At 39.2% G+C, this 22,274-nt stretch overlaps 1 protein-coding gene across 2 annotated transcripts in view; it reads right to left on the bottom strand.

The window, feature by feature from the left end:
* arhgap21b (Rho GTPase activating protein 21b) overlaps positions 1-22,274 on the bottom strand; it is a 37,143-nt gene that overhangs the window by 10,141 nt on the left and 4,728 nt on the right. For both annotated transcript variants that reach the window (XM_030752046.1, XM_030752047.1), the window contains exons 3-13: positions 16,886-17,068; positions 16,690-16,711; positions 12,444-12,536; positions 11,870-11,948; positions 11,735-11,789; positions 5,357-6,929; positions 2,300-2,440; positions 1,958-2,060; positions 1,802-1,847; positions 1,245-1,370; positions 855-1,154 (exon numbers count right to left, since the gene is read on the bottom strand). In XM_030752046.1, coding sequence (XP_030607906.1) covers positions 855-1,154; positions 1,245-1,370; positions 1,802-1,847; positions 1,958-2,060; positions 2,300-2,440; positions 5,357-6,929; positions 11,735-11,789; positions 11,870-11,948; positions 12,444-12,536; positions 16,690-16,711; positions 16,886-17,068 — 2,721 coding nt within the window. The remainder of the gene's footprint in view (positions 1-854; positions 1,155-1,244; positions 1,371-1,801; positions 1,848-1,957; positions 2,061-2,299; positions 2,441-5,356; positions 6,930-11,734; positions 11,790-11,869; positions 11,949-12,443; positions 12,537-16,689; positions 16,712-16,885; positions 17,069-22,274) is intronic.

Raw genomic sequence — 22,274 nt, 5'->3', positions numbered from 1 at the left:
TGTTTAGTTTTAGGTACTAAAGCTTATAAGCAGATTATTTACTGTTATGATTGTGTGGTTTATTTCATTTGTTTAAATTTTTTTTATAAATGACATTCAAATGTTCTTATATTTCATGCACGCCTAACAGCAGAACAAACCACTGTAATCCTTTTTACAGGCCCATTTATGTAAAAATAATAAACACTAAAACATTATTAAAAAGTCCCTCTAATACAGGAAAAAAATATGATTATGGCTTCATTTATTTGCTTATTGGAGAGATTAGATCATTGGAGATTGGAGAGACGCCAACAGATATAACGAGTTCTTGCAGAGAGGAGCCTCTCGGTCTGAAATGGAAATTTCCCCTCACACCCCAACAAATGCCACCTGTGTTTTTTTTTTTGTTCTGCCCAGGTAGAACAGGTTTCAAGTAACACCTTATTTTTGCTTTTGTTAACCATTTTATAAATAAAGGCTGTAATCCTCTCCATCTCACCAACGTGTTCATTGTATTTTATTCAAAGACAGACTCTGGGTCTCTTTGTTGTTAACCTGATGGGTGTGCCAGATGTTATTTTCAAAACTATGGTGTGGTGTAGTTTAAACTTGCCTGGTTTTCATGCTAGCGTCAAAAGAGTACTACAGTAATATGCTCTGACCTGATCATTTTTTTTAAATTAGATGACAACAGCATGAGGCCAGCCAAAGGAGCTGCTGCTCTTTAGAAAGTTTAGTGCAAATATCAAATCACTTAAGCTGGCAGACAGGCTATGAGAGACCAACTTGAACTCATGTGGTCATAATCATGACTTGACTCCACAGTTAAGCACACAACATTGGTCTTACTACGTGCACACACACAAACGCACCTCTTCATCTGGGTTACTGTTTTCCTGAATGTCTTTGATCCAAGACAGCATGTCGTCTCTCCCTTCTGCCTGAAACAAGTAGTCGCAGTCTGAAGTGGTTAGTCGCAGCACATTCTTGCGTCTTGTATCGCTATAGGAGATGTCAATCAGGCAGGCCTTGATGCTAATTCGCAGTGGTTCCTCCTCGGATTGCCCTGAAGCGTGAGACACTGCATCTTTCCTGTCTTTGTACAGGGTCAGGGTGTGACCTTGTAAAACAGCATACATTTGCTTCCATGATCTCATTCCTACACCAACACGCTGCAAAAGCAGGGAGACAGAGAAATCCTTACACATCATAACATTAGTGATATTTATAGCTATGAAATGAAGGCGTGAGTGAAGAAATACCTTATTTTTATCTGTGCTGAATTGCCTAAAGTTAAGTAGCCCCTCTCTGGAAGAATCAGAGAAGATCACTGAAGAGGATTCCCGTCGAGAGCCAGAATCCCCAGATGCTTTGTGCCCATCCAGAGCCTGCAAGTGTGAATATATGACTTTTTTTCTGGCATTATTAGCTGAAAGAAGGGCATGACATGAACTGTGCCGAGAGTGTGAGGGTAGAATGACATGCAACAAAAATCTCCAAGTAGATTTAGACTGGGGATGTCACAGTTAGATGGGCACCAGGACAATATATGAAAACTATACTTTCAAAGAAACCTCTGAATATCAGTTGAAAGCTTTAAAGGCTCTCCAAGCTTAGGTTTTAATTCACAGGTGACCATCCTGTGACTTCTAAAATGATCACTACTGGTGAAGGAAAAAAAAAAAAATCTTTCTATCTCATAAGCAGGATAAAATGGTCATGACTAGTAACTACAGGATTCATTTATTAGGTAAACAAAAAAGCAGTGTAATGCCATTAGAAAATAAAACATGTTGCCACGGAGTCTAAAGTTTCTCACCTTTCTCAGCCCCCTGAAACTGGGCAAATGCTTACTGGAGGATCTCCTAAATAAGTTGAACAAACGAGACAAAAAAAAAAAGTATGTCAGACTGTTCCTTAACCCAATATAAATAGGGAAAACTGAGAGCAATGACTTAGTTTAGGATGCACTCACCCCCTGTTCTCCTCCTGATAGTTATCCAGACCCTCATCATAGGACTTGGACCGTTCAGTTTTGCTTGTTGAGTCAGACTCCAGCAAAGCACTTCGCAGTGACTCTACAAAGTAATCGTGGAGTAATCATGAGGTAACTATGCAATATTTTTTTTTTATAACCCAAGTCATGAGGATTAGTAAGAGCCATGTTAGGCCCTCAGATAAATGACCAGTGGGATAAAGAATGTAATTATCTACGTAATTGTATTGGGGAGGGAGGAGATAGGCTTTTGGTTATTGATACATATTTTCCGAGCCTTGCATCACATATTAGTTCTCCAGCCAACCCAGTGCTATTTACCTTGGTCATGTGACAGCTGGCGACGAATGGGAGGACATGGTGAGCCTTGACCAGAGGGAGCTATGGATGGTGCAACAGATATAACTGCAGAGGGTGGAATAGGAGCGGCTTCCTGGTCAACACTGGGGCTGACTGGCTCATCTATGAACACAATAAAACATTCAGTGTGAGCACAGAGATGCAAGTATACTTCATACTCTACAGCGTAGCGTGTTTCATATTATGAATCTGTCTGCATAAATGTAGGACTGCTGATCTATGACTCACTCATCTGTATTTCAATAATAACTATGATCTGTAGCACTTAGAAAGAGTGTGTATGTGTGTGTCAGTCTTTCTGTGAATCCAATGGCCAACATGTAGCAACACAACTCACAGTGGAAACACATTCTCATCTAAAGCAGTTTCCTTTTTGGTGGGGAGAAAGAGAAGGAAGTTTTTAATTCTCAAGTACCACCCACTCTTGGCACTGCAAGCCCGAAACCGCTCAAAGTACAAAGCTGTTCTCGGCAGCCATGGGGCTTTTGGATCTAAATTTAAAAGCAACCGTCCTAGTTCAAGCCTGGACCCAACTTTGAAGCGGGGCAAAGGAAAAAGGATGTCACCATCTCCTTAAAAAAGGCCTCTTCAGCTACTTTGCTAAAATTGTTTCCATTACTGATAAACATTCATTAGCCACAACTTTAGTCTTCCATCCTTTTTTATCATCTGATACTCTCAATACAGGATTGATGAAAACTCTCTAATAAATTGTACTCTGCATACAACCGCTCATATTGCTGACAGGCAACAGGAGGGTGGTTATAGCAAAACCTAAGCAGTTCTTCCCCAGGCCCATCATGAAGACAAATGCAAAACATGAGCCATGAAGACTTTTTAAATAGATGGAACTAATTTGATAGTTATCCAATAACATTCACATGTCTAATACTAAAGACTAGTATAAGAGGTTTCAGAGTGTAACAAAGTACACAACAAACAGAATAAAAAGCACCAGCTACTACCATCTAAAGGCAAAATAAGAAACTATATTAGTCAAATAAAGGGACCCAATGCTCCTCTCTCTCTCTCAAGGCCTAGAGTAGCAAGTTTTTAAACAGGCCACTGACGGATCCTGTGGGTTCTTCAATCAGAAAACTGTTTTCCTGGACATGGCACCAAACCCAGTTTAGCAGCAGGCCCACTGTAACCATTTGCTCTGTCTGCACCTGGACGTCCATAGCAAGAAAACATCACAGAAACAAATAAAGAAGAGCAAAATGCTGTTAGTCATAAACAGAGATTTCACTGATACTGGATGTACTGGAATACTCAATTTGTCACATGTTAGCTAGATTCAAGACTATAAAAACCGTCTCATAAATGTAGTACTATGTTTACACAAACAGGATCACATGGCCAGGAGTAAGCTAAAGTGCAATAAGTATAATGTCAAAATGCCTAAGAAATTAATGACAAAATTAATACATAACAGGATTATACAAAAACACTAACTCAACTGCATTCCTGCAGCCCACAGAAATGTCACTATGTAATAATTTAAAAGGCAATACGGTTCACAGGCACCAAAATTTGAGCCTACAGTTCTATCAGAATCTGTTTTCACAGAAGTAGAATAAACATGAATAAACCAGAAGTGTAGAGAATGGTCAATGTTAAAAGTCTAAAATTAAAAGATGTGAACAGGCCCATAAAGGCTTACCTCAGAGATTTGTGTATAAGGAAGCTCTTATGAGAGCTTATCATACAATGAACAACTTGAAAAACACAATATTTAAATCTGAAACCAACTTTTCTACCACAGATCCAATTAAAACCTTTCAGTGCTAATGCTGCCTGTGACCTAGTTCCCCCATATGGTCTTGCTGCAGTACAGAAAATATTTAGTTTCCTTCCAATAAAAATATGCACATAATCCATCAGGTGACTTGGATCTTTCAAAACAAATCCCTCTTAAGACTGTCTTTATTATCAGAGGCTGACCATTTCTCTGAAGAACAAAACTCAACATACATAAATGACACTAAAGCCCAAAACAAATGAAGCAAAAATCTAACTGTAAATAAAAGCTTATCCCCTCTCACTGATTCCCTTTCTACCATTTTCTGTGATGTCAGAGAGAGACATGAAGAGGCGGACAGATGGACAGACAGATCATAATACATTATACATACATAAAGAGAGACAGATGGTGCACACACAAAAGAAAGACCTAGAATGCAGAAAAGGATCACAAGTAAACACATTTGGTACAGGTCTAATCTGACAATTGAAAAATATAAAAATTTGAGAAAAAAAAAAGATCCTCCACCTGCAGTCCATCAGCACTGTCTCCAGAAATGTAACAACAATATTCACATCATACCAAAACACTAAAAACACAGAGTGTTCCCCTTATTTATGATTATCATATTAATGGAAACAATGGAATTTTGTCTGTTTCAATTCTCACCAGATTTAGATGCCCCTTTTCAAAAGACACACTGGCAAAAAGCAAAACAGTCATAAACTTACAGGATATGGGTTAAAACAACACAGCAAACACTTGATATGTACATAGTGAGACAGTTGCTTTAGGGACGACAATTAAATCACCACAAAATCCATTATGTGACTATTAAAGCATAATGCATCTGTTCTGAAGGGAGAACGTCCAGGAAAACAATGTATCAAGAGAAATTCAATACGAGCCAAACCATCCTTCACTCTGCACTGGTTAAATCAAACATCCCACAAACACACTCTAAAAGCCACAAAAACTGATTAATATCATCTTCCCAGAGAGGTTAGTTTATCTGTAAACACAGTTTGAATCTCCCCAACACTATATTTACGTATTAACAGTGAAACCATAGGTGTCAGTTAGACTGCAAGCTCCACAGTCAGCTTTCCATTCATCTACCAGTTTTGAACTGATTTTTATTAGTGTCTATGGCGCTAATGCTATTCAACCAGCTACAGTACTGGTACTGCCAGACTGAACAATGTTACTACTGCCTGCTGTTGTTGCTATGACAACATGCAGCCGCAAGCAAGGCTTACTACTGATTCTCTTACCGATGAATGGAATGGAGTCCAGCGACTCATCCAAGTTGCTGGAGCAGGAGGTGTTACACCGTTCCCCAAGGCGGCGCATTTGTATCTCGCGACGTGCGTCATTGGGAAGCCAACATGCCACCACATCAGCTGTGGAGTCACCTCCCTCGTCATTGACAGCCAGGATGTAGGACGGTTGCCGGAGGGGGCTGGGGTTCTTTCCAGATGGAGGCTTCTCCCTTAGAACCACACTACTCTCTGAGGGGCTCTGTCCATTTACTTGACTCTGGTAATCTAGGTGGGGTGGCTTGAGGATGCTTGGCCTCTGGGGCATCTCTTTTGGATTAGAGCATGGAGATGATCTGGGTCCAACCAATGCTGCTTCACTGCCTGCCTCAACAAGATGCATGGTTTCAGCCCGCACCCTACTTTGAATTTGTTGAATAGTGTGGCCTGCAGGGCCAACTTTGCCTGAAACTCTTTGGTCAGCAAAAGAATGCTCAACACTTGAACTCTTTGCAAAATGTAAGGGTCTGTCAGAGAGCATGGGTGAGGAGCGCGTTTGAAGAGAATCGTGTCCTTTAGAATAGAGAGAAGGGACTGCTGCCCCCCTCATGCCACCACTGTATCCCACAGAAGGCCTATAGAGCATGGCATGGGTGGGAACAGCTTGCCTACTGGGCCTTGTACCTTGGTCTGCCCTTCCATATCCCCCTCTCCTCTCACAGGGCCGAGCCAGGTCTGCAGGGTCCACATAGTCTGTGGAGCGCGCCCGGGCTTTGTGAACTACACCATCTTGGGACACACTTCGTGGAGGCCAGTTCCTTGCATTACTCATCTTCTCTGCACTGCTCATGCGGTCCTGTGAGGCACTGCGAGGGGCAATTTGAAAGTGGGGTGGAGGTCCTTGGTATGACCGATCGTGGGAAGTACTCCGTCGTCGTATCACCTTAGGACCCCAGTCTCCCCGCGGAATGTGATGAGTAGGGCCAAAGGTGGCCTGACTGGCAGCTCGCAAACTGTCCAACCTCTCCTGGATAGTCCGACTAGCATGAGAATGGATCCCTTTGTTGTCAATGTACTCCTTGTATGTCTGGTAAGTGCGCCAATCAATGCTTTGGTGGTTTCCAGGGTAGTTTGGTACCTGAGCTCCATATGGAACCATTCCAGGACCACCGGGAAAGACATCTGGCTTTCGACGTTGAGGATATTGGGCCAGTGACCCAGGCCTCCCCCTAACAAAGGCAGGTTCCATGAAATCCATCCTGTGTGCTGGACCCATGCGCCCCATATGGGCTGTATTATGAGGAACTACCACTGTCCTCACACTGTCATTGCGCATGCACACTGCTGTTTGGCTTTTAGGATATGATGCCAGAGGAGGTGGTGGGGGCACAGTAATCTCCTTGCGGTACCCATGGTCCGGAGGTGCTGTTGGCCCTCGGCAGACCTGCCCCACTGAGTCTGTCACCTGGGCCATGCCCGTAGGCTTACAGTCTACTCTGGGGTAGCATACTGCAGGTGGATCAGGAATGTGACATGCATTTCCACTGTATCTACTGTGGCCACGGAGGTAGGCATCCTGGGAATAGGCCTAGAAACACAGCAACAAAGAAGTGTTATAACAAATGAGAACAAATAGCAATTACAAGTGTGTGCAATACTCAACAGTTTGGTACTAGCTACTTACAGAGAAGTCAAGCGTGATATTACAAATGTTACTGAATGCATGTGTGTGGGAAGTACATGTTGCAGTGTGAGTGAGCGGAGGCGTTCCAGGCAGTTCAGGGGTGTCAATGCTCTTCATCTGCTCCTTATTTAGAATTCTCATGGTAATAACGGAGGACAGTACAGTATATAAACCAAAGAAGAAAATATTTTTGCTAAAAGAAACTCAATAATGTTTCAAGCAGTTTTAAAATGGTACAACAGTGCGGTGCACTGGTGTTTCTCCAACATTACAGTCTATGTTCTCCAAGCTTGTTTCTTGGTTGTTACACAACAGTTGTCATTTTTAGTATGAAGAAAAAAATTCTCACCTATCCTAGAAATAAACACCTCTCACAAATGTAAAAAACAACAACAAAAATTTGGGAATGGTGTAAAAGCCTACTGAATAATATATTTAGCCTCAACAATGACAGTTTCTGTAATGACTGTACAACAGTATATAAACATATCAGCCAATCACCAGTGTGTGGGAACAAAAAAAGATAACAAAATTTGTCAGAAGGTAACCAGTGTCTCCGTTTACCCACCTCAGAGAGAGACTGCAGCCTCAGACTGACAGCCGGTTGCCTATCGCTAACAGAGGAACTGCTATATTTATCCCGCCTGTTTATTATCCAACGTTTGGAAAACCATGTTCCTTGTAGACACTAATAAAACTATTTGTAATAAATACAAACCTACAGCTAGAGCTTCTTCTAGCACATTAACTATGCGCTGTTTGTTTTACTCATAGTGTACTGTACATACAACAAGCATGAGACGTGTAAAGGTATGAGGACTTTGATCCTGCTATAGCCTGGTGTCAAATTACAATCTTTCACAAAGATGTGTGTCATAGAAATCACTGTCAGGCTCAGTTCCTCCCTTTACAGTTCAGAGGTCAGTGGCCTTTATCACACTAATGACATCTGGCACGGAGGATGAAGAAGGGGCGAGGCCTCGCTGAGATGCCAGCTGGATGCCAACTCGGGTGCTCAATCTAACAGGTACTGCAGGCACAGTGCATCGTCCATTTCTACAGTCTACACATCTCGATCATAAGCACAGAGCTGAGTGTTAAACACTCATACGAGGCAACTGAACAGCAATAATGTAAAACCTGAAGACAACATCCAGCAATGACAATGACACGAATGACATATGCAAAATGATACGGCAAGCACACCATGTCAACATCAAGTGGCTACCCAGTGTGCTGTTTCCTTACCAGATTAGTTGTTTCCAGAGAAATAGGCTGCCATCACAGCGTGAGAAAACGAGAGCGTTAAGAAATCATGGGAGAGAGGGTGGAAGAGAAAAAGATGCCAGCAGAGGAAAATGCACACATTGTGAGAAACAAAACAGATTCAGAGGGGAGAAAACATGAATCAGCCATAGCTGGGCTTGACATGCTAAAAATATACTAGAGCTGCAGCAGCAGTACAGAGGGATGAAGAAGCAAAGATGAAGCAGGGGGTTGTCACGTTACGACCTGCCTGTGCCAGTCTGTCCTGGGTGAGGTGACAGGAGCAGAAGCTTGCCTCTCATTCTGCTGTCATGTCTGCGTGGTTTTATCCATCTTCACCCAGAATATTACGCTAACTGAACAAGGTGCCTCTAGTCTACGCCTCCCTCTCCCTCCCTTTGCTATTGCTCACATGACAGAAGCAGCAGCTGCTGATTATACATTCAGCTGTGATGGTACAGCTCCCCTCCCACTCCAGCCTCCTCTCTCCCATTCCCTTTCCCTTAACGTCAACCTGTTCAAAACACAGGGCAGTCAGCTGATTTTATCTTCTGGTTTCAGCTCATCATTCAAGCCGTTCCTTTTATTTCCCCCTGCTCTGTATTTTCTCTGCTTTCATGGTGTGCAGTCCTTTCCCTTTTCTGCTACTAAAAAGGTTCAGTCTATCCATCTCTTTGCTAAGCAACTGCTGCCTGTCTCCAAGCACTGAGCGTGCAGCTTCCTAAAGTGGAACGTCTTGCTGCTAGCACCTCTGATAATCCTCTTGTTCTTATGGACAGCCCTTATCCGTTTGCTTGCCTGCATCAATACAATTTTTTGTGTGTGTGGCTGCTTGCCATTTGCTGCACAATACTGCAACCATGGGTTTAACAACACACGTGTAAGAGGTTGTACTGTGTGAATGATTACAGATGGGAAAAATGGAGGCAGGAGGGAGGGGGAACCTATCAGGGACAAGGGGTGGAGTGACAGTCAATTGGTTATTAGAAAAGAGAAAATGATGGAAGTAGTTAAGGAGATGTGACTAATATTTTCTTTTTTTCTGACAATACAATGCTAATTTTAGTTAACCCATTAAAATGCTATAAATAAAATGTAAATGTTTAAGATAACTACTTGCTTATTTTTGGAGGAATGTGATGCTAAGAGATTGTTGTTAAAAAGGCATTTTGAAGGATGCCAAATAAACAATTCACTGAATTAACCATCAAGATTATTATGAGAATTTAATCTGGCCATCAATGATCCCCAAGGAGTTTTTCCAGGTAACACAAAGAGCCCAGCTCTTTCATTATGTAATTCATAAACAGGATGTCAGATAACAATAACCCCTAGGGAGAGTATTCTTTAGCTTCTTGACAAAGCACTCACAGCGAGTTGCTATAGATATGAAACAGATGAGTGCACTTTCACTTTTCTGACTGTGCAAAATGCATAGTAGCTTCTAACAGCTGCCTGCAGCATTCATAAAAGATTAATGATGAGATCTCAAGTGTTCATCGGTGTGAAGACTTCTCTGCACAAAATAGTTTTAAGGTTTAAACAAGGAACAAAGATAAAGCCAATATATGAAATGTAAATAGGTTGAGGATATACTCTAAGAACTAAATACTGACTAGCAGGAATGAACACTTTCTTTTGTAATTTGACAAATAGCTTCATATAAATAATGAAAAAAATAATTAGAGAAAAAATCCTGAACAAGGCAAAATGCAAAGACATTTTTTTAAGTGTCACACAAGAATATCTTTACTAAATTCTTATAGCATTTTATCAAATCAAAATTCAGTAATAGTGCACTAAAAAAAAAAAAAAAACCTGAATCTTTATGATTATCTTCCAGAACCTCCTTAAGCTTGACTCTGATCATTTGTAATGAACTGAAGGTATATATGACCACTTTCAGCAGGGCGATACTGCAGTTTTATCACCATTACTAGAGGCACGTTCTACCACAACATAATAGTTCAAGAATACCTCATATGTGCTAACATCCTGGTGTTAGCACATATGTAATACTACTACTACTCACTTTTCCCCATATAAAAAATTATTAAAAAGGACAAACGGAGGGCAGGAACTGACTGCTAATTTATGATGATAGTTCTGACAAACTAAAACAACAGCAATAATGCCTCCAAATAATGTAGATGCCTCATTCTGAAATATTTATTTTATCTGCATAAATTTTAACTGGGACTGTCTTGTGTTTAAACCTCTGGGATCAGCTTCTCATCTCCCTGCCCCATGATCATAAAATGTTGCCACAATACGAGGTGGCTTTTCACTCACAAACAAATTGCAGGAGAGTACAGACAGCAGCTCGGAGGGAGCACATTAGCTCAGTCTCTGCTTCAGTGACACTGTTAACAGGATTAAGATTGATTAGCTACAGTTGATATAATCCAAATGTGATGTTGGTCATTTTAACCAGCAAAAAAATGAACTGCCTGTGCTGGCTATAAATGCCAACTGTTCTAAATCTATCTGAATACTTTCTATGGTGATCTAAAATAAAAATATGATGTAAATAAAAAGATTAAAATGATGTTTGCTAGCATTTGAACTTGATGCAGCTACTTCTCTTTTTTTTTTTTTTTTTTTTAAATCAAAACTGTGTCCAAAATAGAACCAACTCTCTGAACAAACTCTTATTTCAATGTAAATATCACACAATTCCTGTACTGAAGAGTAACCTTTTACTTAATATCTTAAGGATTTCCTTCCATAATATTGCAACACTTAACATTTAACCTCTAGCTAAAATTATTTCTTAACACTGTATTTTCTGAGAAATAATACAGTCTTGCGCAAGATGTAGTGCTCAAAAGTTACTGTAACTGGATTTGAACCATCACTGCCACTTCTTGTACACCATTTACTCCGTGTTTTGTTGTATTACGAAAAGCAACTTCATTATCTACCTTAGAAGTAAACAGAGTGGCAGAGAAAGAGCATGCCCACAATCAATACAGTGAGAATTTTTTTTTTAAACACTTGATTTCCTTGTCGAGTTTCTTTTTATTGTGTGTGGTATTATGTAAAGAGCCGAGTTTGAAGATCTATTGGTAAAATAAACTAAATATGAGCTCTATACAGATTAGCCTATGTGTTAACATGTCAGTAAATGTGTTTTTGATAAAGCTTCCTTTACCACTCCATTTAGGCCATTTCAGCAGTAGTGCAAGCAGCACTTCAGGAGGACAGAAAGGCTGCTCTGGCCTGATTAGGAGGCCTAGATAGAGAACTCTGATGGGATAAGCTAGCTTGCCTGCATCTCGTAACTACTGTCCTGACATGAACACCTTAAACTAGAGCAGCTCTGTGACAGAGTGAAAGTTATTGCAAGGCTGTAGAAAAGAGAGCACTCTTTCCAAAAAAACTTTAGTTTTTATCATGAACTGAAGTTAGTTTAGGAAACAGGATTGCAAAGGAAAACTTACGAGTTGCAGTATATCCTCATCTTTTGGCATCACACAAAGTTCAAGGAACTCACCACTGTAGGGGAGCAAAAGAGGTTTTAATCAGGGCAAATTAATCAACTAGAATTAAGCACACAAATTTAGACTGAACCTTACCTGTCTTGGATCAATGATATAACCTCACAATAAGCTTTCCCAATGATACTTGCTCCATTCACCTTCACTATTCGATCACCTGACAGAAAACAAAAACAGAAAAAGCTGGAGTGACACCAGTGACATAAGCTTAGACTGAAAGCTGTTTGCGTGATGGAAACATGTCGTGACGGTAAGTACACTCACGAGCACATGCCTATGACTACTGAGGATGAAAAAGAAAGCTAATCGGCAAAAATAAATGACATGGTGTTAGTTTACAGTAAGTGAAGTAAGGAAGTGGTTGGTTCCTGTAATGACTAAAATCATTAAACTCATTAGGGTAGCCAGCAAAAAGGAGCACGCCTGGCTTATGTTTTGCGGCTTGCAAGAGCACTGTCAAAACAACTTAAAACTGCCCTCCTTGCATTTTTTCCCCTGTGTTTCCAATAGTACAATAGCATAGAGGACTTTGCCAATTTTGTATTATGCCCCTGCTGTTGTAATGTTAGGACTTCCAAGAAATTATAACCCTACAAACAGCCTTATGTAGGTTTTGGTAAATAATGGTGACTGACATTTGACAGATCATTACCTGTGCAAAGTCCAGCTCCATGAGCAGGGCCACCTTCCTTGACCTGCTTCACAAAAATAGTGTCCATTGGTTCCAGTCTATTGCGCTGTCTTCCTGTTGATATTCAAGAAAGGAGTACACTTATTTATAAACCATATAATATATAAAGAGAACAATATAACAATATATCTCAATATAAAGCAAGATAAAAACATGAAAACATTTCAGATGTACAATAGGGTAGTTCTTAAAATGAAATGTTAAAGACTTCCCAAAGAAACTTGCTGATTTATATAATCTTCCAAGAACAAATGGCAAATATTTAAGAAAAGCCTAAATGTTTTTATTACAAAAGGATACAAAGGTAAAAATTAAATTAATTAGCAATTTCTTACTCAAATACAATATACCTTTACCTTTTACACAACCTACAAATTTGTAAAAACCCAAAACTAGCCTACCACTGAGGACTGACACGAGCCATAAACTGCTTCATGAATGGTCATCTATGAGAATGCGGGAGGGATTTGGAAGGATGTGAATCAACATTATGACAGCATAGTGGGCTGTGTTTTGTGTAATGCTTTCCCAGTTTTAAATAGACATGGTCATTAACTGATTGAGAGAAAAATGTCTAAACGGGGAGGGGAGATTGTGGTTTTAGGAACAATGATAAAAGGGAAAGAAACCCGTTTGGTCATGCAGCTCCTGTCTCCTAGCAGCTGCATAGCCACAGGAAAAAAAAAAGTGAGTGAGAGAAAGCGAGACTAAGAGAAGGTAGAGTGACAGTGTGTTCAGCTGCCTCAACTCCCACTCTTTCCTTATAAACGGAGAAAAAGCTCTGGGCACAGCCAAAGAGTGGCCCGATAGTTAACATTCTGCTAGTGAGTCAGCACACGATACCTCCCAAACTAGAGCGGACAGGAAGGCCAGCATGAGAGCAGGCGTGATAGTATTAAAATATACTATATTTTTTGTTGTTTAGAAATTCAGAAATTATCTTTTAAGATTGCTAATGATCAAGCCACTTATATTAACTAAAGTTAATGATTTTTAAACCAGGCCAACCTAAAGATTATTTTTTCCCCTCCTTTCCACACCCATGATTACTCATGCAGAAATCACATCCTGGGGACATTATGTAATACTGTACAAGAGTCTCATACAGCCACAACAATAAGACATGCTCCATCTGGTGGAGTTCTGGGAGGTTGCAACTCCTAACTGCCTTCCTCAATAAATCTGAGCAGAAATGACACCACAAATATCTAAATGCATGTCACACTAAATGAGAGAGAATAAACCAGCCCTACAGCAGATCATACATAAACTCAGCACCTCACTAGTCCCTTTGGCACCTAACCATTTCCTGTACATAACCAGTATTTTGAGAATTATGTGTTTGCTTGCTTTATCCAAAACAACACGAGCGGATGCAATTTAATTTCATCTCTCAATGTGGCACAATGGCACAGAGACACAAACAAGCACACCAAAAAGTTGGAGCGCTCCTTAAAAACCCTGTCCAAGAAAATGAAAACAAAACAAAAAACAGTATTAATAGCCCCAAGCACTTACATGGATAAAAGATGTGAATGAGGTAAAAGGCAGCAATCATCACATCACTAGTGCAGCCAAACTTAACCCGAGTCATGACAGAAGGTCTTTGTTTTGGGAAGAAGCAGAATCTTGTACAATGTTGGAAATGATGGTGTAGTGGCACTGTGCACACCACAGTGTTAGCACTCCATAACCACAGCACATCCATAACTCAAAATCAAATAAATAAAATAAATAAATAAATAAAATCAAAGTTTATTTGTCACATGTATGGTTGTACAGGGTACAACTAGCAGTGAAATGCTTTGACGACTACTCTTACACTATAGCACAACTCTGATGTAATGTTGTTTGTTTTAAATAAATTCACGTTTTGGGGTATTTTTTTTTTCTTTACAATAAAACCATTCTTCATCTGAATGACCAGTTGTATCAAACAGCATTCAACACGAGGATACCTTTAAGCAAAACAAATGAATGGATGGTGTTTCTAAGACACACAGAGGTCCAATTACTAAATGACCTGAAACCTGTTTTTGAGACACAAAATTATGTTTTACTCAACTGTTTAGAAATGCTGGGGATTATATTGAAAGTCATTTTTCATGCTTTATCAGGGGTAGTAAATATATACACTAATTCTCTAATACACTAATGTAGGAATTTCTATCAATCCCAACATTTATCTGAATGTAGTAAAGGATAGTAGCAATAAGAGATGATTGAATGTTGCTATTTGACACCAAAAATGTACCCATAAATGCAGGATAGTTCTTGTTATTGGCCGTTTTACTTTTAGAGCCATCATTTGAAATACATTAAGTTCAAGTTACTTAAATCATTCAGAAAACTCAAATTTATTTCCCTTTACATTCTAGTCTTTGCATCATTTTGCCCACATGAAGGATATCTGTGTGATGAAGCTCTTTCTTGAAGTAAGTCTGACCTTTTAATTCTTCTTTGTCCACTTCTTGTCTCCCCCATATTAATTTTCTTACTGATGCTCCACAATAGCTTTATTTGCAAAAATATGCTGCATTGATGGATTATATACAATATGAAAACTCTCTAAAGTTTAACTGTAACTAAAATTCAAGCAGCATATTTTCATTCAGAATAAAGCACTAGGTATCAAAAATGGATTAATTAAAAAAAAAAAACAAAAAAAACATCAGAGGTATCACAGCTTGATCCTCCTCCTTTTTGGAGAGCCAGCATGTGTAACGCTTTGCTGACTCAGACTGGACTGAAAACACCTCAGGTTGGCTTTTCCCCTTCTTCAGCTCTGGCTTGCTGCCTGTGAGCCCATGTGTGGAGCATTATAAAACTACCAGGATTCTTTAATATTCTCTGGCTTACTCAGTCCAAAGCAGCAAAGCCCCAGATAGAGAACTGAGCTTCTAAAGTGTTTTAGTTTTTGGGTGAAACATAAATGATATGCTTTAATGGTATCTGGCTTTCCTGTAAAGTTACTTTACATCTGAACAATAAGCAAGCTCAATGTATGCTTTCCAACTTTTCCAAGATGTTTCAGGAAACACAAACATTGGGATGGGGGTCAAAAAGAGTTCTTAGAGTTCTTGATTGGCGACTTATTTCCACAAAACAATTATATCAGAACACCTAAGACACGAGCTTTGAAAGATATCTATTTAATAGAAATGGTAAAAAATAAGCAAGCTCAAGATTACTTCTATGAATTCACTTGAACTGTGGTGCAAGAATACTCAAAGAGCCACTAAAGCCATTTTTTCAAAATGTTCACATACTAGATTTTGTTCATATTAATGATGATTATTCTCTGAGGACCTTATGGGGCTTCCCATTGTGTAGTGAAAGCAAAACCATTACTTTTATATTTAATAAATAATTTCCTCAACACGTGCAACGAGATTTACACTGGTGCGTTCTAGTACAACGTTTCTTTGTAGTGAATATATTTGTCTGATAGCATTATTGACATTCACAAAGACAAAGTCTAATGACACCAGCCTCCCTACAGCAGAGCTGATTCCTCAAACTAGTTCACAGTGATGGACACTAAGATGGATCAATGTTCAGAAGCTCTGTGCCCAGGCAAAGCCACGGGAACTTTCTTGGTATCCGTACAGCTTCAATAACTCAATCTACACATTTTAAGTCTCGCTTGACAAAAACTCAAGGACACAGTGTGTTTCCCCAACACTGCCCTGAATAAATAAATAAAAAAAAAATTTAAAAAAAAGAAAGAAAGATAACAGGGACTCTACTAGTTTCTCTTTTCTCTTCTACTTTCTGTTTCACTACATCACACACCCCAATAAAAACATGTGAGATATTAGTAACTTCTGGCTGTTCCGGTTACTCAGCTCACATAAACAAAACGCTTCCTAATAGAGTGAAACTCTCTAAAACCAGAGACGGACTGACATACATCTGCCACAAATATAATATCACTAATAAAGAAACAAACCCTTAAACGTGGCTTGGTAAAAACTGAGACCCATCTCTTTCTAAGAGATGAAAAAGGCTGAAAAGCCTGACAAACAGGTGGCACTTAACAAATCTTTCACAGGAACTACACTGTACTCACTACATGAGAAAACAAAAAACAGCTGAAGAGTGGATGCATTAGGAGTTGTTAGAAGTCAGAGGACCTGCTCTGATTCAGCAGCACTGAAGGGCAGGAATCAGGAGGAAAAGCTGATTTTTTTCTTTTTCTGCTTACCTCTGCAGCCATGATCTTCCTCCTGTAAAAGAACAGAAATACTCAAGTGACTTTGCCGATCATGGTTACAGTCTTCAAAGTATTAGGCTTTTTGTTGACTCAGTGCTATTTAATGTGATAAGACCTGAATGCTATTCAAGTAAATAAAATTCATCAAAGTTTCTGATAAGCCTAATAAACAATCCTGAAAAATAACCTGAAAGTACTGCAGCGTTGACTCTGGTGGATACACAATGAAGTGGCGGAGAGTGAAGCCAAACCCTTGGGATGTGCGGCGCAGAACCACTGTTTTCGGCCTCGGCCATGAGAACGGTTCCTCTTCTGTTGGGTACTGTGCTGCAGGAGAATCAGCCAAGCTCCTCCAGTCTGGAGAGTCACTCTGAACAAAGAAAGATTTAAGAAGCAATTAAAATATGTTTTTCTAAAACCTATAAGGAGATTTAATAGAGTTCTGATTTAAAAAAAAAAAAAAAAAAAAAGTAGCTATGTAATCTATAAATGGACACAAAGTAAAACATAATAGAATTACATCATATGTAAAAGCCACCACAAATTTCCACATCAACAAACATCGTTTTCAGTGGAATTACTGTGCATTAACACAGGGTCATTCATTTCAGATGAACATGGTGTTAGAGGAGAATGGGGCTTTGAAAAGCATTAGTGGTTTGTACAGTGTTTAGCATCAAGTCATATCAGAGTATCCAATTTACACAGCTGGAGAAGAGTGTATCAGGCTTTAAACACCTACACTCCTGTGTTTACTGACTATAGCTTCACACCTTTGTGGCATCATGTTTGTAGTAACGCCTCCTTTACACAGAACTCCTCCTTTCATATATAACATGCTCTGTTGCTCTACTACCATCTGATTTTTGAGACACTTTTTGGGTCATCTCTTATTAGTTAGCATTTTTGGTGGGAAGAAAAAAAAAAGTACAGTATTATTACATGGCACAGGCCTGTTACTTTGACATCACTGTCTGTTTAACTGTTCACATTTGGCAACATCTGCTGTGTAGAACACAATGTAAATAAGGATAAATTATTTATTAGTTTGTTCAGTAAGCCCACAAAAGTCTTTCTGGCATTTCAAGGAAAATGCAGCCCTTTCAGTGGTGTATTCTCAAGTATCGTGTCTAATAAGTCATCCCCCTTTCCACAATCAATTAAATCCCTAATTGATTTTGTCATCACTTATTTTCCTCAAATTTCTCAAACAGCAAAGATGGTGCTCACACAGACAAGCAGATTTCTTTATCACTGCGCTCATGCTACTTTAAAAATGTATATGCCAAATACAGATGGCTTTTCAATTGAAATTGTTTTAAAAGAATAAAAATAAACAAGTATATCATATATCTAATTAAATAAAACACTATTTCTAACACCACAACAACAACAACATTTATATGAGCACTTTTTAAAACATACAAAACTTCTTGACAGTTTGTTTAAAATCCATAGCAAACCCCTTTTTCCCCCTTCGAGAGGAAAATTTTGAAAGTGAAATACAAGAAAAATAAATAAATATATACGTGTCATGTAGCTTCAGCCACTTAGCATAAAAGCTGAGCAGGCTTATAGGCTGAAACACTTGCTTGTAAATTTACCCTACATACCCCTTGACTGACCTCAGTCCTTTGCTTACATCAATCCCATCATACTCTCTGCTCCACTACAACTTTCACCTCTATTTAAAACAGCCTTGAAAATTATCAATAACAAAAAAAAAAAAAAAAAAAAAAAAAAAAAAAAAAAAAAATCAATAAATAAATAAAATTTCTTTACCCTGTCTCAAACAAACCCTCCCCCTCCCCACTGAAGCACACACACTTTCCCCAACAATGTGAAGAATTTGATGAGCTTGCATTCAGGCTATCTCTGCCTGGGCGGATATGTTGAACAAAATGTCAGAAAACCAGGAAGAATTACGTGCATTTTCAATCAACCCACAAAAAGAATTTGCTTATGCACATTAAAAAAAAAAAAAAAAAAACTGTATTAGGCAAAACACACAGCTGTTGCATACAGAGGTGAAAGAACAAAAGAAACATTTAAAAACAAAAACATGAGCAACAGTTTGTGAGCACTGACCTAAAATTTCCAACTTTCCACCCAACTTCTCTTGAGTATTTCCCAGGCTGAACAGACTGTCTCACACTCACTGACTCTTTACACGTGTCACGCATGCCTGGAGGTGTGTACCAAGTTAAAGCATGTTTCACTGTGCTCTTTACAGCCTTCTTAACACAGTCTCATTTGCCCACTTTTCATAAATATTTATATAAAAAAGGGACAAACTACTTAAATCAAATCTCATTTCAAGCAACACAAGTTCAAAAGGGTTCAGATGTACACAAAATAAGAAACCAGTGCATTACTGGCTGGCTGGGAAACAGAGCTACAGGTGCAGCTGACACCCCATGTGTTTTGATGAAACCAGCAGAACAGGTTTTACTTAGAATAAGCTTTGGTTGTACTGTGATACCAGCACTTCCACATTGAAGTCTGTGTCTGTATGAGGCCCTGGTTGTTAAATGTGTACCCAGAGAAGCGCTTCTGGTGATAGGACTGGATGTTTGAAATGCCTGCACTACTGCCCTCATGTCTCCAGGGCAAGCCAGTGCCAGTCTGCTGGATCACATTTAGCAGCCAGTCCACAGAACAATTTCCAAACCTTTGATCTTTAGACATGGACAACATAAGGGGCCTCCAGACAGACGCATGCCATGCAGTGTTAACGTTGCTACTTGCATAGTTATTAATGATGTGACATTCCAGGTCAATAAATTCCAGATAGGCATTTCCCTCATTTAATAATAATAAAAAAAGAAAAGAGAAAAAAAAAGCTATTGTTAGAGAAGAGCAGTATCAACCTAATAGATCAGGCTGATACAGCTTTTAAATAATGGTGGGAAGAGGTCAAAGGGGAAAACATAAAAGAGGAAATTATGACTTGTGAAAAAGGGGCTACAAAGAAAAGCACATTAAAGGAACAGCAACATCAAAATGCCTCTCTTTTCCTGCCCACAAATGAATGCCTCTCACCTATTTATGAATCACCAGAATGCCAGCCTATTTACACTGGGTGAGGCAGTTTGGAGAAGGTTTTGAGAAGGCATTTGCTAATCTGCTAAACGTCTGATGGAAATTAAAAGTGACCAGGGCTGCGTCTCAGGGAGCACAGATTTCAATCACAGATCTTTGTTCCCAATCAACAAGGCTAACAGTCATTTTAACAACACGGTGCAGAACAGCAATTAAATGTATATTCTGTGGCATCGCTAGTGAAAATTTACATTTTGCTGCAGTAAATTGCCAGAGCACCAAATGTCACTTAAACTCACGTTTGAATGACTTTTGCTGAAACTCCAATATCTAGTGGTTTTCAAAAATTACCAAATTATTTTAAAAAGGAGTTCTCTTTATTCTTAGTGAAGGGGATAAAAGTCATGAAACTAGAAAGACTAACACATAAGCAGTATCTATGAGTTTGTACATTAGGTTTTCAATATATATGAGTTAATAATTGTTTAATCTAGCCACAGCTTCACTGGCAACACCGTGTCATTACACTCTGATCAAGCTGGATCTGAAGTCTCCTTGCACATCAAAACCATAAATAAATACATAAACAAAAAAACAAAACAAAAAACCACAAACAACAGCTGCCCAAACTGGTCAGCTTAGCGTCTGTTACCATTTCAGTACAAAACAATGTTAATTGTCTTAAAATCTTGCTACACGTGGATGCAGTGAATCCACATTTGCAACGGAACGGGAAAGGCGAAGATGACTGATAATATCTGATGTCTGTGTTCCTCATTCTTTGTAAAAATGTCACTGTTTTCTTCAGATCAGGAATGCATTTATTTCTATACTAAGGAAAATATTACTGTTACTGCTCTATAAACTAAAGTCAGTTATAACCAACAACCTCAGCATCTAAGCACTCAGAGACTTTGCAAACACTCTGTACCGCACTCTAGCTTTTTGTATCTTCCTTGCATCTGTAAGCTGTTGAGTCCCATCCTTTAAATGCTTCCCTGGGTAAAGAATTACCCAATTATTAACTTGTGTATTAAGTATGGATTGCACTATACAAGAGCACTGAGATGCCTTAACATCTCTAAGATCATACATTGTCTTTATGCATAGACAAAATAACTGTCTTATAAAGTAAATATTCTTTGACAAACGATACACTAGTGCAAACACTGTCTCAAGTAACATGCTGAATCCAAAATAAATGTGGTTAACCCCCAGGAGATTTTATGGTGACTACATCATTGGTTCCCCTACCACAGAGATTAAAGGGCAGGCTAACCAAAACCACCCTCAAAATTCAAGGGGAAATCACTGCACATGCACAGCAATTTATACAACACAAATTAATACATAAAGGCTAGCAACTGGAATTCCAACTTGTCCTTTGTTAACAAATATTATGAAGCCACAGTGCGCAGCCTGTATGTCTAAAAACCTCTGCTGACATCACCAAATCACACATTACGTGCACCACATGACATCAGCTCTAAAAAAAAAAAACAAAAAAACACCATGCATGCAACCTTAAAATGTGAATAAACATAGTTCTCTGTGGGCTGCTAAATTCTACACCCCATCCCATCCAAACCAAGCACTTAGCTGTGAAAAGCCTTAAGATAATGATACAGAGGGCCGCTGGTGAGCACTGGGCGTTCCAGGATTGTAGCGCAGGACAAAGTTAGGAGGAGTATCATTACTCAGTCTACACAGACACGTGCTGTGTTTTGTGCATGCCACACTTCTAGTTGTAACATATGGATGGCAAAGAAATGGCTGAAGATGCTCTTGGATCTCTTTCTATATGCTGTCACGCACCTGACGCTGTTTTTTTTTTTTTTTTGTGACAAATTACCTTTTAGAAGCTTCCTTTCGTGCAGCGGTTCTCAAAATTTTGTTGGAAGTCATAACCCCACACCCCACAGCCTTTAATCAATTATTAACAATAAAAGATAAGATCTACATTAAATTTTACTTAAATGGAGGCACAAATCATCAATGCATCATGAAACTCTTGTCCGTGCTGCCTTGGTGTTGCATAAGCTCCAAATGGTATTCTATTACGCCGAGGGGTACTTCAAAACTAGAACACATTTGACTTCCGAATTGTTGGGTGGTAATTTAATATCTGTTGTTTTAAAATGTGGAAATGCTATCTCAGCTTAGGCACTTGAGATCTCTTTCACTCACAGCGGTGATCATTAACCTTCACCTCATTGTTTCCAGCTTAGCTATCTTTCATACCCCATTTAGTAACTTTTAATAAACAAAACAACTAGCAACCAATCTAACAAGTTTTGGGACAAGCCATCTCCTGCACCGCAGCGAGAGATCCTGCTCTCCTGCTGCAGGAACACGTCCATCTGCATCTACTCTGCTCAACGAGAAGCAGAGCATCACCCGTGAATGAGGAGTTTTTTTCCTTGCACCCAGATGGAGGTTCTGCACAATGTGAGAAGGAAAAAAAAACAAAACAAAAAACCCCAAAGACATTCTGTTGCTTTCTCTCAGAGTGATAATTTTACATGTAAATATAG

This window comes from Archocentrus centrarchus, chromosome 17 (genome assembly GCF_007364275.1).
Source record: "Archocentrus centrarchus isolate MPI-CPG fArcCen1 chromosome 17, fArcCen1, whole genome shotgun sequence".
NCBI classification, from domain to species: domain Eukaryota; kingdom Metazoa; phylum Chordata; class Actinopteri; order Cichliformes; family Cichlidae; genus Archocentrus; species Archocentrus centrarchus.
This window is presented reverse-complemented; position numbering and strand designations above follow the sequence as displayed.